The 12,035-nt window shown below is 39.5% G+C and overlaps 1 protein-coding gene across 1 annotated transcript in view; it reads left to right on the forward strand.

Moving 5' to 3' along the window:
• Positions 1-7,405: 7,405 nt before the first annotated feature.
• The window catches only part of LOC103595932 (ankyrin repeat domain-containing protein 26-like), a gene marked incomplete at its 3' end in the record, with an annotated part of 66,696 nt that continues 62,066 nt past the window's right edge, over positions 7,406-12,035 (forward strand). The window contains exons 1-3 of the mRNA XM_008579467.1: positions 7,406-7,794; positions 11,117-11,231; positions 11,402-11,575. Of these exons, the coding sequence (XP_008577689.1) occupies positions 7,544-7,794; positions 11,117-11,231; positions 11,402-11,575 (540 nt within the window). The remainder of the gene's footprint in view (positions 7,795-11,116; positions 11,232-11,401; positions 11,576-12,035) is intronic.

Below are 12,035 nucleotides of genomic sequence, written 5' to 3' on the forward strand. Positions count from 1 at the left end.
AATGAGCCGTTAGAGCAATCAAGCATACAACTTTTCATTGTGTATGGTTCCTGTTCCCATGTAATAGTTCACTGTGTATGGCTCCTGTTTCTATGCAATGGTTTTTGTTTCTGTGAGAAGGTCAGTGGTTTCTCATGCAGAAGGAGATGTAGTCAGACAATGGGAATGGAGCAGTGCCTTCCCAAGATGGTGTTGATATCACTCAGGATTCTCTGTTATTGAATCAAAAGCAGTCACAGCCAGGGGGGTCATCTGGGATGGGGTGAGGCAAGTGGTATGGTAAATTCCAGGAACTAGGCCATTGTGTCAGGTCAGACAAGTGGTAAAATGGAGTTACTTAGGTTAAGCAAGCACTTCTACAGAAGCAGATAGCGTACATTATGAGGGTGTAGGGAGCTCTATTGTAGTCTGCAGGTCAGAGGGGGTAAAATGGAGTTACTTAGGTTAAGCAAGCAATTCTACAGAAGCAGATAGCGTACGTTATGAGGGTGTAGGGAGCTCTATTTCACTTCGACAAATGTCTATTCATCTCCTTTTCCCATTTAAGGGTGTAGGGAGCTCTATTTCACAAGGGGCTCATTATAAATAACAAAATAACATTAAAAATAACGAAGATACCCCATCACCCAGGGTTTTAGGAGCTCTGCCAGAAACTAGGGACAAAGAGCAAACATCTTTTATTATATCATACTTTCACAGGTGACAGAAGGAGGAATAAAGAAGCTGAGGCAAGTTTTCATGCTGGCCTGGATATATTATGTGAGGCCAGAAGACCCAACAGAGGATTAAGTTCTTGGGAGGGCCCAGGGAACGCACCAAGGCCAGTAGTAATGCACATCAAGGTTGGAGGGGAAGCCAAGGGAGTTGTGAAGATGGTTAAAAGTATTGCGTCCCTACAGTTGGGAAACAAGGGTGCTGCTCAATATCTGCAACCAGAAAAAGGCAAAAGTGGAGGAGCAGGAGAATGAGGCTAGTTGCCCCAATAAAACCTCACAATCCCTTAATAATTTTCAGATCCAGACCCAACTGACTGAAGAGGTAGATGTATCCTTGGGAGGAAGGACCTTACAAAATACCGTGGCAAATATGTATTATAATGATTCCCCCAGTCTTTCTCCAAAAGGACTGACTAAAGGTAATTACTTAGATGGCTCTACAATGGGGAAAGGGAAATTTCCAGATAGTTCAAGGACTGTTGGACACAGGGTCTGAGTTGACATTGATACCTGGGGACCCAAAATATCGTTATAGCTAGCCTGTTAAGAGTGGGGGTTTATGGAGACCAGGTAATAAATTGAAACTGTGGTTTATAAGTCCTGCACACTCGCCAGTGGTCATTTCCTGAATCTCTTGAGTATATGACTGTAATTAATATACACAGCAGTAGAGTAACCCCTATATGAGGTACTTGGCCTGTGAGGTAAACAGTAATCATTGTATAAAAGTCCAAGTGGAAATCTCTAAAACTGTCTCCACACCCTCAGTTAAGAGAATAAGTCAAAAACAATATTGAGCTCCAGGAGAGATGGTGAGGATAGTGCTACCACTGAAGACCTAAAGGATGCAAAGGTGATGTCTAGCATGTTTCTGATTGATTCACTAGTCTGGCCCCTTCAGCAGCTAGATAGATATTGAAGGATGTCTGAAGACACTTTCAACTCAACCAAATAGTAGCCCCAATCATAGCTGCTGTTCTGGATGTGGTACTGATGCCGTAACAGATTAATAAGTCCTCAGACACATGGTATGTGACCATGGATTTGGAATATTCATTCTTTTCCAATTACAAACCTCATTCATTTATAGTTTTGCCTCGTGATTTTATTATCTCCTGAAAAGATCTGGATCACCTGAACATCCCCAGAGTATCACACTGATCTATTCTGTTGATGACATCATGCTGATTGGACAGGTTGAGCAATAAGTGGCTATAATGCTGGAGGCCCTGGTAAGACACATGAACTGCCACTTCAGTCATCAGGGGCATATCAGGATAATCCCTCAAAAGTGAAAAAAAACCCCTGTTTCCTCTTTAATCCTTTTCACAAAGAAGGAAACATAGCAACTGGTAGGCTTATTTGGGTTCTAGAGACAGCATATTTTACACTAGTGATTCTCAATGAGTGGGGAAAGGGAGCAATTCTTTTCCCCAGGGGACATTTGGCAATGTCTGGAGACATTTTTGATTATCACAACTGATTATGCTACTTGCATCTAGTGGGTAGAGGCCAGAAGTGCTGCTAAACATCCTACCACACACAGGACAGCACCCCCACAACAAAAAATTATCTGACCCAATATGTCAATAGTACCAAAGTTGAGAAGACCTGTCCTATACTTTGGAGCACTTCTTGGGTCCATATACCTGGTGACACTAAAGGATGCAAGATTTGAGTGGGCCTGGAGCAGATCAGAATTCTGCATGCAGTAGGTCCAGACTGCGTTCAAGAAGCTCTGTTGTTCTGGCCATAAGATCCAGTAGACCCTATGGTGTTAGTGATATCAGTGGTAGGGAAAAGTTGCAGTATGGATCTCAGGGAAAGCCCCAGTGGGAGACAGCTAGTGCAGGCCCTGGGGTTCTGATGGTGACTTTCCACGAAGAGAGTGCCTCTAGAGAAGTCCTATGTCAGACAGAAATGGCTTGGCTTCAGTATTCTATCTGTGCTCAGGCCCTGGATGGAAGCAACCTGGCAGAAGCAAGGCCTTGGTGAGAGCATCATGATGGACACTAAAATGCAGCAGCTGGAGACTACACTTCAACTGTACTCTTCACATTGGGGTCTCTAAAAGACAGATCTGTACAATGAAGCTCTGTGGCCTTTGTGTTGATCTGGGTCCCATCAGAAGATAGAAACCACACAGTAATTTAGTGGAAGTTTAATATAAAGAATTATTAAGCTGTGATATGAGAGTAATTATAAAGATGAAAAGAGAATTCTGAATGGTACCCTAGGGCTGAAGGACAGTACCCAAGAAAGGGAAAACTTGGGAGGGGGGTTGAAATGTCGTTGAAACAGGTGTGATTACAGCCCACTGGAGAGCAGAGAGGTCTGACTCCACTGTATGTCTGACTTCCTCTGTGTACCTTACTACCAACTCATTTCATCTACATCCCAGTGGTTTTTTCCTGCCTGCCTGGAGACTGAGGAAAGGACCTGGCCAAGGTTCTGATGAGTTGCTGTTTTGTTTCTTCTTGTTCCTTCTGCACCAATAGCAGAAGTGCTCTGCCCAACCAGTGCACTCCCAGAACATGCAGTCTGTCAGACAACTTGCAGCTCCAGCCCCAGCCAGTATCCACCCTCACATGATTACCATGGCCCTGGGGACCAGGCTTCTGATCCTGCTCCCCTGCCAGGCTTTGTACCACTCTGCTGGGAAGTGGGCATCCTGTGTCCCTACAAGCTCTATGTGCCCATCTGTCAGACTAGCCCTCCCTGTACTCCTGAAGGGTGTTTCCTGCTTGCTCAATGACTGTAGACCAGATCTGGCCTTGACACCCCCATCTTCTCCAATGGGGTCTGAATCCCTGCCTTGAAGAGCCACCCATTTTAATCTGTTCCTACTTTGGATATTATCTCACACTAAGCTATTCTTTAGATTTCTCTTTTCACCTTTATAATTGATCTACTGTTATAGTTAATAATTCTTCATATTAAACTTTCCTTATTCAAATGACTAAGTAGTTTCTCTCCTGATTGGGCCCTACCTGATACATTATGCCTTCTTTCTAGAATGTACTTTTTCCCCCATTTTCTCCTCTCTCACTGGCTAACTCCTATTCATTAAGTTTCAGCTTTGACATCACTTCTTTCTGTGCATCTCTCCCTGGCTTACCAGTCTCATCTCGACAGGATTCCACATGCCCTCTGTGCTTCCCCTTAATGTGCCACTAAATATAAAATTACCCCTCTCCCTCAACACAGAAATGCCATGTGTATTGTTTCTCACTAACTCTTACAATGCTTAGAATAAAGTAGGTTCTTAGTACATGTTTCTGTTTTAACTTTATGGTCTCCTTACTGTGGTTCTCCCAGACCATGGATCTCCAGTAGATACTGGGCAGATTGGTTTCAATACACTTGGGCCCTCATGATCTAATCATAATTTAATTACAATATAGTTTCATTTTTCCTTAATAGTTACAGTGGAATGCATGAGAAGACACATCCCACAGAATGAACGAACCAGTTGTGGAGAAGTGTTTGATGAGTTTCTTGGTAACTCTTCAAAGGAGAAAACATTTGTGACAGCCTTCAATTGGAATTGGAGAGCTTTAGCTAAGGGATTTGTTAAGGCATCCATATCTCAGTTGTTTAATAAAACAAATATTTCCCTAATACATTATTAATTCCACTAGCATAACTATTAAATGAGGGTACAGGAAAGCTCAACCAGGGCGTTATTTGAACCTTCGATAGGCATGGGAATTCTAAGTGACAACTTTTTAGAGGGTGTCTGCTGTGGATCCAAAATTAATTTTTACAGAAGTCCGGGAATAGGAAATCTTAGATTTCAAATGACTCTAAGGAATACTTTGGTGATCCAGATAGCATTTGACCAAGGAATGAGGCAGCTCAGAGTAGGCTTAGCATAGACTCCTTGAGTATCTCTGGTTCATACAAAAACAAAAAGGTCAATCAAATCTCTACAACTTACCCAGAGGCCTGGTATGTGGTTCCTATGTCTGAGCCAGTTAATGTTTTTGACTCTCACTGCAGGCTGCATCAGGAAATGTCAGAGTTTTCTGTTCAGCTGTCACTATAGCAAGTGAGCCTTTATTAGTTTCATAGGTCACCCTTTGGAATGCTGAGGAGACAGATACAGACAAGATAACTTTCTAACCGGGACAGTGTAGGAGGCAAATGCTTGGTGATCACAGTTGAAATGACCCCCACACACCAAAACCATTTCATCTAGCTAAGCTGGATAGGTCTGAGAAGTGTTGCTGTTTTTTTGTTTTGTTTGCTTTTACTCACTGCTCTCTCACCAATAAAGATGCCTGTGCTGGAACCAGCCACTTCCTCAGCAGGGACTGCAGTGCTCTCCAGAGCTCTGTAGGTGTATTCCAGCAGCAATTTCTGCTGAAGGTCGAGATGCTCAGCTTCTGAGTCAATAATTCCAAGCAATTTGTTGTCAAATCATTCAACCTAAAAAAGGACAAAATGGCATTAAATAACCTCTGAAGAATAAGTAATTAGATTAACATGTTATGCATTTGTCTTGCCATAAAATATGGCTGCCAAACTTTCAAATTTTGTTGGTGCATCTTATACAGTGGTGATTTCTGTTACATTTTATTTTGGTTAACTCTTGAAATTGTTAACAAACATCAGAGAAACCTATTAATTTAGGTTAGCTGATTTTGTATTAGCTGTTGTTGTGGCCTTGCTCTGCTCCTGTCTGCTTCACCAATAACAGTTATTGTCCAATTGGAACTAATTACTGAATCAAGTAATTAAAAGGAGTTTCTGTATACATTCACCTGTCTATACCAGTTTCTATGGCATATAGAGGAGGCAACATAGTTTGCCTGCCATACTGGGAACAAAGAAGCCCAAGGGAAATGATCATTTAGATAATAAATTTGGAAGACATTAAAGAATAGGGGACAAGAGTGGAGCACAAGAGTCTTCATAACAATGGAAATAAGACTACAGAAAATCAGTATGATGAATGGATATAGGAGTGAGGAATAGATTTGGGTGGAAAAAGCAAAGGAACAGAAAACATTAAGAGGAAACAAAAAAGTTGGATGACCCTATTAGTGATGGAATTACGAAAAAAATCTGACTAATAAGATTTGAGGAAAAAAAATAGCTATATTATATACTTATAAATCGTTAGCATTTATCTCATCCTTGAATAAAAACAGCCCATCTTGTTAGACTTTTACTTTTTTTTTTTTCATCTGCATCATACCATTCTTCAATATTAAATCTCTCTGGCGAAATCTCTACCATACAATTTGTGCCTCCAAACACCAAGGGTTTGGATCCCTGTACCAACCAGCTAACAACAACAACAAAAGGCTGGGCCATTGACCTCAGTTGGTTAGAGCGTACGTAGCCTTCTAACAATTTGTGCCTCCCATAAGTACTTGATAGAAATTGTCAACTTCTCCTATTACAAAATTACAGCTTAAAAAAGTTCTTCACTCTGGTTATAAAATGAATATACAGATAGCAGAACAATAGTGCTTTACAAATTATAATGGAAAAATATATCATCACAATAAAAAAATGAAAAACCCAGATATATACATATGAAGAAGTGTGCAGGATTTACATAAGGAAAAAAAATTCCCAAGAGCTAACGAAGGACATAAAATAAGACTTAAACAAATTGAGAGAGAACACTTACCTAGATAGACTGATTCAAGAGAGTTAAAATGAATTCTCTTAACCCAATTACAATCAAAATCTCACTAAGAATTATTTTTATCTTGGCTTCGTGATTAAAAATTCATCTCAAATTATGTAGAAGTAAACATTGCAAAGAGATTACTGAAAAGAAGAATAAGGAGGGGAACTTTGGAACTGTAATTGATATTAAAATATATTTTATAGAGAAAGAATTTAAAATAATGGAGTATTGAGGCAAGAAGCAGACCATTCAATGGAACCTAACGGAAACCCCCAAACAGAAAAAACATACCTAAGCATTTAAGGCAAGACAAAATGGCGTTTTAACCTAGTGAGTAAACATGTTTGGGACAAGTGAACACTATTAAAAAAAAGTTAACTGTTACATGTTCCAAAATAAATCGTGGATTGATGAAAGCTTTAATTGCAGAAAATAAAAGCAAAAAATAAAAGTAAAGGAAAGGTAAATGTAAGGCAGGGCCAACGGGGAGGGGTAGGAGGCATGCAGAAATGCGTTTCATCTCATCTGGAGAACGTGTACTAGTTTCTCCTCCTAAGATTGCGCTTCATGACACATATTGCCACAATCTCTGAAACCACGAAAGCAGGCTCTGTTGCTGCAACTACTAAATTCCCAGGGAGACCAGCTTGGACCCAGAGAGATGTGAAAGGGGAATAAACTGAGGTATAAGGAGATTTAGAGGGAGAGTTTTTAAGGGGCGTTTTCTCCAGACGAGGCCTTAGAATCCTGAAGTTCCACGCTACTCTAGCTCCAGTCCTGTGTAAAGGCTGCTTTCCCACAGGCCCGAGTCTTCCTTTGGCAATCTCCCAAAGACTCAGTCAAGTCGATCCGATGTTTGAAAGGAGCATATGAGGCTCACAAGCAATCGCTGAACTCAGATGCCTAGGCCTTGCCCATGCGCATTGACCACCCTTGCCCCCCTAATCTGTGCGCACGCGCAGCGACACCGCCGTCTGCGGTGCGCACGCGCACTTGGGTTTAGCGGCGATGCTTGGTTAGTCTAAGCCGAAAGATTGAAAACCGCGAGGCTTCCTGGTTGGGCTGCTGTGGCGAGAGCGGGTTGGCTTATCTATAGCGGTGGTATTGGGCTCCGGAGAATAGCGGGGAATAGCTGCGGCGGAGGTGAGGAGAGGTGTTTCTGAAGCAGGGAGCCTCTGTGATGAAGAAGATCTTTGGCTTGGGGAACAAGAAGGGCGAGTCGCCCTTGGGCTTCTCCACCAGTACGCGGAAGAACAGCGCCGCCGCCGGGCAGGAGAATGACAGACGCGTCAACTCACTGCCTGGCTACGACATCCGAGACAGAGATCTCGGAAAGATCCACAAAGCTGCCAGCGTGGGTGACGTGTCGAAGGTGCAGCAGATCCTTTTGCTGGGGAAAAGTGGCTTGAATGACAGAGACAAGAGGAAGAGGTAATAGTAATAGAGACTGGGAGCCAGGCAGTGAGGGGCCCGCGAGGAGGAGGCGGGGCGGATGTGGGAGAAGCCCTCACCTTCCCGGGCTCGGTCTGGTGGGGCTGAGCTCTCCTGTCACCCAGGATGCTGGGCTTTCTAGACTGGGAGCCAGGCAGTGAGGGGCCCGCGAGGAGGAGGCGGGGCGGATGTGGGAGAAGCCCTAACCTTCCCGGGCTCGGTCTGGTGGGGCTGAGCTCTCCTGTCACCCAGGATGCTGGGCTTTCTTCCCTCCGCAGGCTCCTCAGCACCTGGGACATGGCAACTTTGCAGGGATTGAGCCCCCAGGCTGTCTTTATGAGCAGCCAAGCAGAAACAGAACTTTAGCTTGTTTCCCACTCATTCAGAATTCCCCTTATAGAGCACTTTATTGACAATTATAAAGTGATTTAACTAACCAAATTAAGTATATACGGCGTTTTATTTTTAATGTACACATTTTAAAAACCATAATGTTATAAACGTTATAGGAAAGTGCATAATGAGAAAAATTCTCATATTAACTTTTGAGTTAAAAATTCTTTGAATAAAATCCAATATCCATTTTATATTAGTGTACACCTAAGTATATATATATTCTTTACTGAGGGATTTGAGAAGGAAACTTTGAAGTAAGAAGATGGCTCCGTTTTCTTGAATAGGAACATGAGCTTTTTTTACGTTTATCATTTTTACATAAACCAAATAAGAATATTAAGCTTTAAAAATTTTTGAGTTACACATGCTGAAAAGAGAGGTAGATGGATGGAACAGAATAGAAAATCCAGAAACACCCATATAAGCATTTACAACTTGTTTTTCATCCACAAAGTTTGTGAGAATTAAGCTTAAAGTTTACTTAAACTGTTGCTTAAAGTTTAAATTGCTTATTATTTTTTAAATAGACAATTTGGCACCCTGTACTGGCCAGCCACCCAAACAAAACAAAACAAAAAAGCAAATTGACAATCTGGTGGTACGTACTGTATTTACAAAATTTCTATATACCCTTTACCCATCAATTTCAATATACTAAAATATCTTTATGAAATAATTAAATATTCATGCAGTTTGCTTTTCTTAGCACTGCCTAAAATAGCAGTTGTTAAGAACCCATGTGATGGATTTTATAAATAAATTGCAGTGCATCCATAGGACCATTAAAGGTGGCATTCGTACAGATGTACGTTGACATGTGAAGATGTACTTTGGTATATTAAGTGAGAAAAAAAATGTTTGATTATACATACCTACCAACAGATTATGGTTTTACGTTAGCTAAAAATATGTAAAACATGATAAAATTCATTATTTCCAGGCATTTGTATTGTAAGTAAAATTTTCTTTTCCTTTTTCATATCTCTGATTTCTATAAGGAACATGTCTAAAAGTTATAGTAAAAAAAATTGTCTTTATCTTTATTACAAATTTAAAAGTCTGGAGAAGCTCCTATTTCCCCCACCCAAACAGTTCATAAACATGTACAGCAGAGCAAATTCATTTAAAAAAGACATTATAAGGTGAAAGATAGTATCCATATGCAGTAGTCCAACTTCTAAGAAGTGCATTCCTCAGGTAGTCAGGGTACCGAGGTTAGTAAGGTTGCCTTAACCACCAGAACTTACAGCTCAATTTCTTCACTTAAGACCAAGGTATAACAATTTTATAGTCCAACAAGGGACAAACTACTCTGTTCCCAAATGACACTTTTGGATGAGGCCCCAAATTTTCTACTTGAGGTGATGTTGAGTTTTTCCACTGGCCCTTGGGTTGTTTCCCCAGATGCATTACTATGACTTTCTATTTCTTTTTGCACACTGGTAAATGAAAACTTTGTTTGAACAGAGCATGCCACTGGGTTATAACCTCTGATATTTAAAAACACTGGTTCATGTGTAATTGAGTTTTCAATGAGAATGCTCCAAAGGTGCTCATATTTTCTGAAGCCAGACAAAGTAAGAGTATAAATGAATTCACAGAAATTAGGTAGCACTCTATTTATACGACAGCCAGTTCCTAGATAAAGCTCATAATGCTGGGGGAGCAGATTATCCACATAAGGTGCTTGTCTCATTTTGACTCAGAGCCAGAATTCAGTACAGGTTACAGACAAATCATCAAGATTGTGAATCATCACAAAAAGCACGAGGAGCCCTCTTAACACCTGCTAGAGATCTTCATTGCTTGAGATCTCAAATCGAGGTATCACAGGAAACAGGAAAGTTTTAAAAATCTAGTAAAAAAATATTATTAATGAAAAAGTCCTTGGGAAGAGTTGGAATATAACTCTAGCACAGATAAAAATAATTTCTTAGTTCCCATCATTATTATTATTGTTGTTGTTGGGGTTGGAAATCAAAATAAGAATTACTTTGTTTAAAAAAATTTTTTTTTGTTGTTATTTCAGCCCTCTTTCCCTGTAGTACTTTTAAGAACTAAAATTTATTTATTGTTGTTGGGGTTGGAAATCAAAATAAGAATTACTTTGTTTAAAAAAATTTTTTTTGTTGTTATTTCAGCCCTCTTTCCCTGTAGTACTTTTAAGAACTAAAATTTATTTAAATGCTAGCCATGTTCCTAGAACTGCCATAGACCTGCTGTATAAACAATATTTCATGTAATGTGAGGCACCATGGATTTTGTGATACCCCATTATTTTATATATTAATGAGAATTTTAGAAATGCTGCAAATTATAGTTCTAGTACATCATGAATTATAAGTGGCATTCAAACATCAGAGATGTTAAAATGTGAGAAAATGAGCACCTTAGAATTATTGAAATATGGTGTTATCTCTAAACGTCAAAACGTAACCGCGAAGTAGGTATAAGTGTACTATTTTACTTCATTAAAATCTTGTCTTTGTTAAGTAGTAATAATTATAATATCTAACAGTTATTGAGATGTTATTTGTGCTAGGAACCATTCTAAATACTTGGCCTAGATTCTCATTGAAACATCACTGTGAGTTAACTATGATTTCTATCTCCATTTTCTTGATGAACGAATTGAGGCCCAGAAAAGCTAAGTGATAGCTAGTAAGTGACAGAGTTTAAAGTAGGATTCAAGTCCAGGTTGAGCTGAGTGCAATGGCCGTGATCATTCTATTCAAATAGGCTGCCCTTTCATTAATGTAGGGAGTAATAAGGACTAATAAATATTGTACTTTCTTCAAAAGGAAATTAAATATTTGTTTTGAAGGCAGAGGAATAATATGCTATTTAATGTTTATAATTACATGAATAATTGTATGTTTTGAGATAGTACACTATAATTTCTTAAAAATTTCTCTCACTTTCATAGGACTGCTCTACATTTGGCCTGTGCTAATGGTCATCATGAAGTGGTAACTCTCTTAGCAGAGAGAAAATGTGATCTTAACCTCTATGACAGTGAAAACAGGACAGCTCTGATGAAGGTATGTAGTAGCCAACTATTTCAACATGAGATGAATTTGATTTAAATACTTAAAATATTAGAATAAAACTGAATTTATCTCATTTAAATATAATTAATTGGTAAAACCTGTGGAATGTTTATTTTGAATTCCTAGATTTTACAATCTATTTCTTGGTATAATACTGACAGGCTGTACAATGCCAGAAAGAGGAATGTGCAGCTATTCTGCTAGAACATGGTGCGGATCCAAACCTTGCAGACTTCCATGGCAACACTGCTCTCCACTATGCTGTCTGTGACCAGAGAATATCAATTGCAGCAAAACTGCTTTTACACAAGGCAAATACTGAAGCAAGAAACAAGGTACTGATCGGCCAAATTTATTTTCAAAAAATTTGAAATGCATTTGTTTTAACATTAACAAGTGTGGGGTCAGTTTTTCATCTTTGGAAACTCAAGCTATTGTCTACGAATTCACTTTAAATATTTATACCTTTAAAGAAGCGTAAGAGGGTACAGCTTTCTTTTATGCATTTATGGCACATATTTATGAAAACACTGAATTTGTTAAAGGTAAAACTTTATTTTTCCAAATATTTTTTTCACCCCAGTTCTTTTTCTAATTAGTGTAAAACACCACAGGAAAGCAAAATTTGCTTGGGAATAGGCTTTATCCCTAAACTCAAACAAAAAACCCACAGTTTGCAATAAATAGAAATTTTTTTGGGGTTGACAAGTTCCTATTTTATAAAAAAGTGGATCAAGGATTCTGATCCCTGTATAGGCCAGCCACACACACACACACACACACACACACACACAC

This window comes from Galeopterus variegatus, unplaced genomic scaffold, assembly GCF_000696425.1.
Source record: "Galeopterus variegatus unplaced genomic scaffold, G_variegatus-3.0.2 Scaffold1890, whole genome shotgun sequence".
In the NCBI taxonomy this organism is placed as follows: Eukaryota; Metazoa; Chordata; class Mammalia; order Dermoptera; family Cynocephalidae; genus Galeopterus; species Galeopterus variegatus.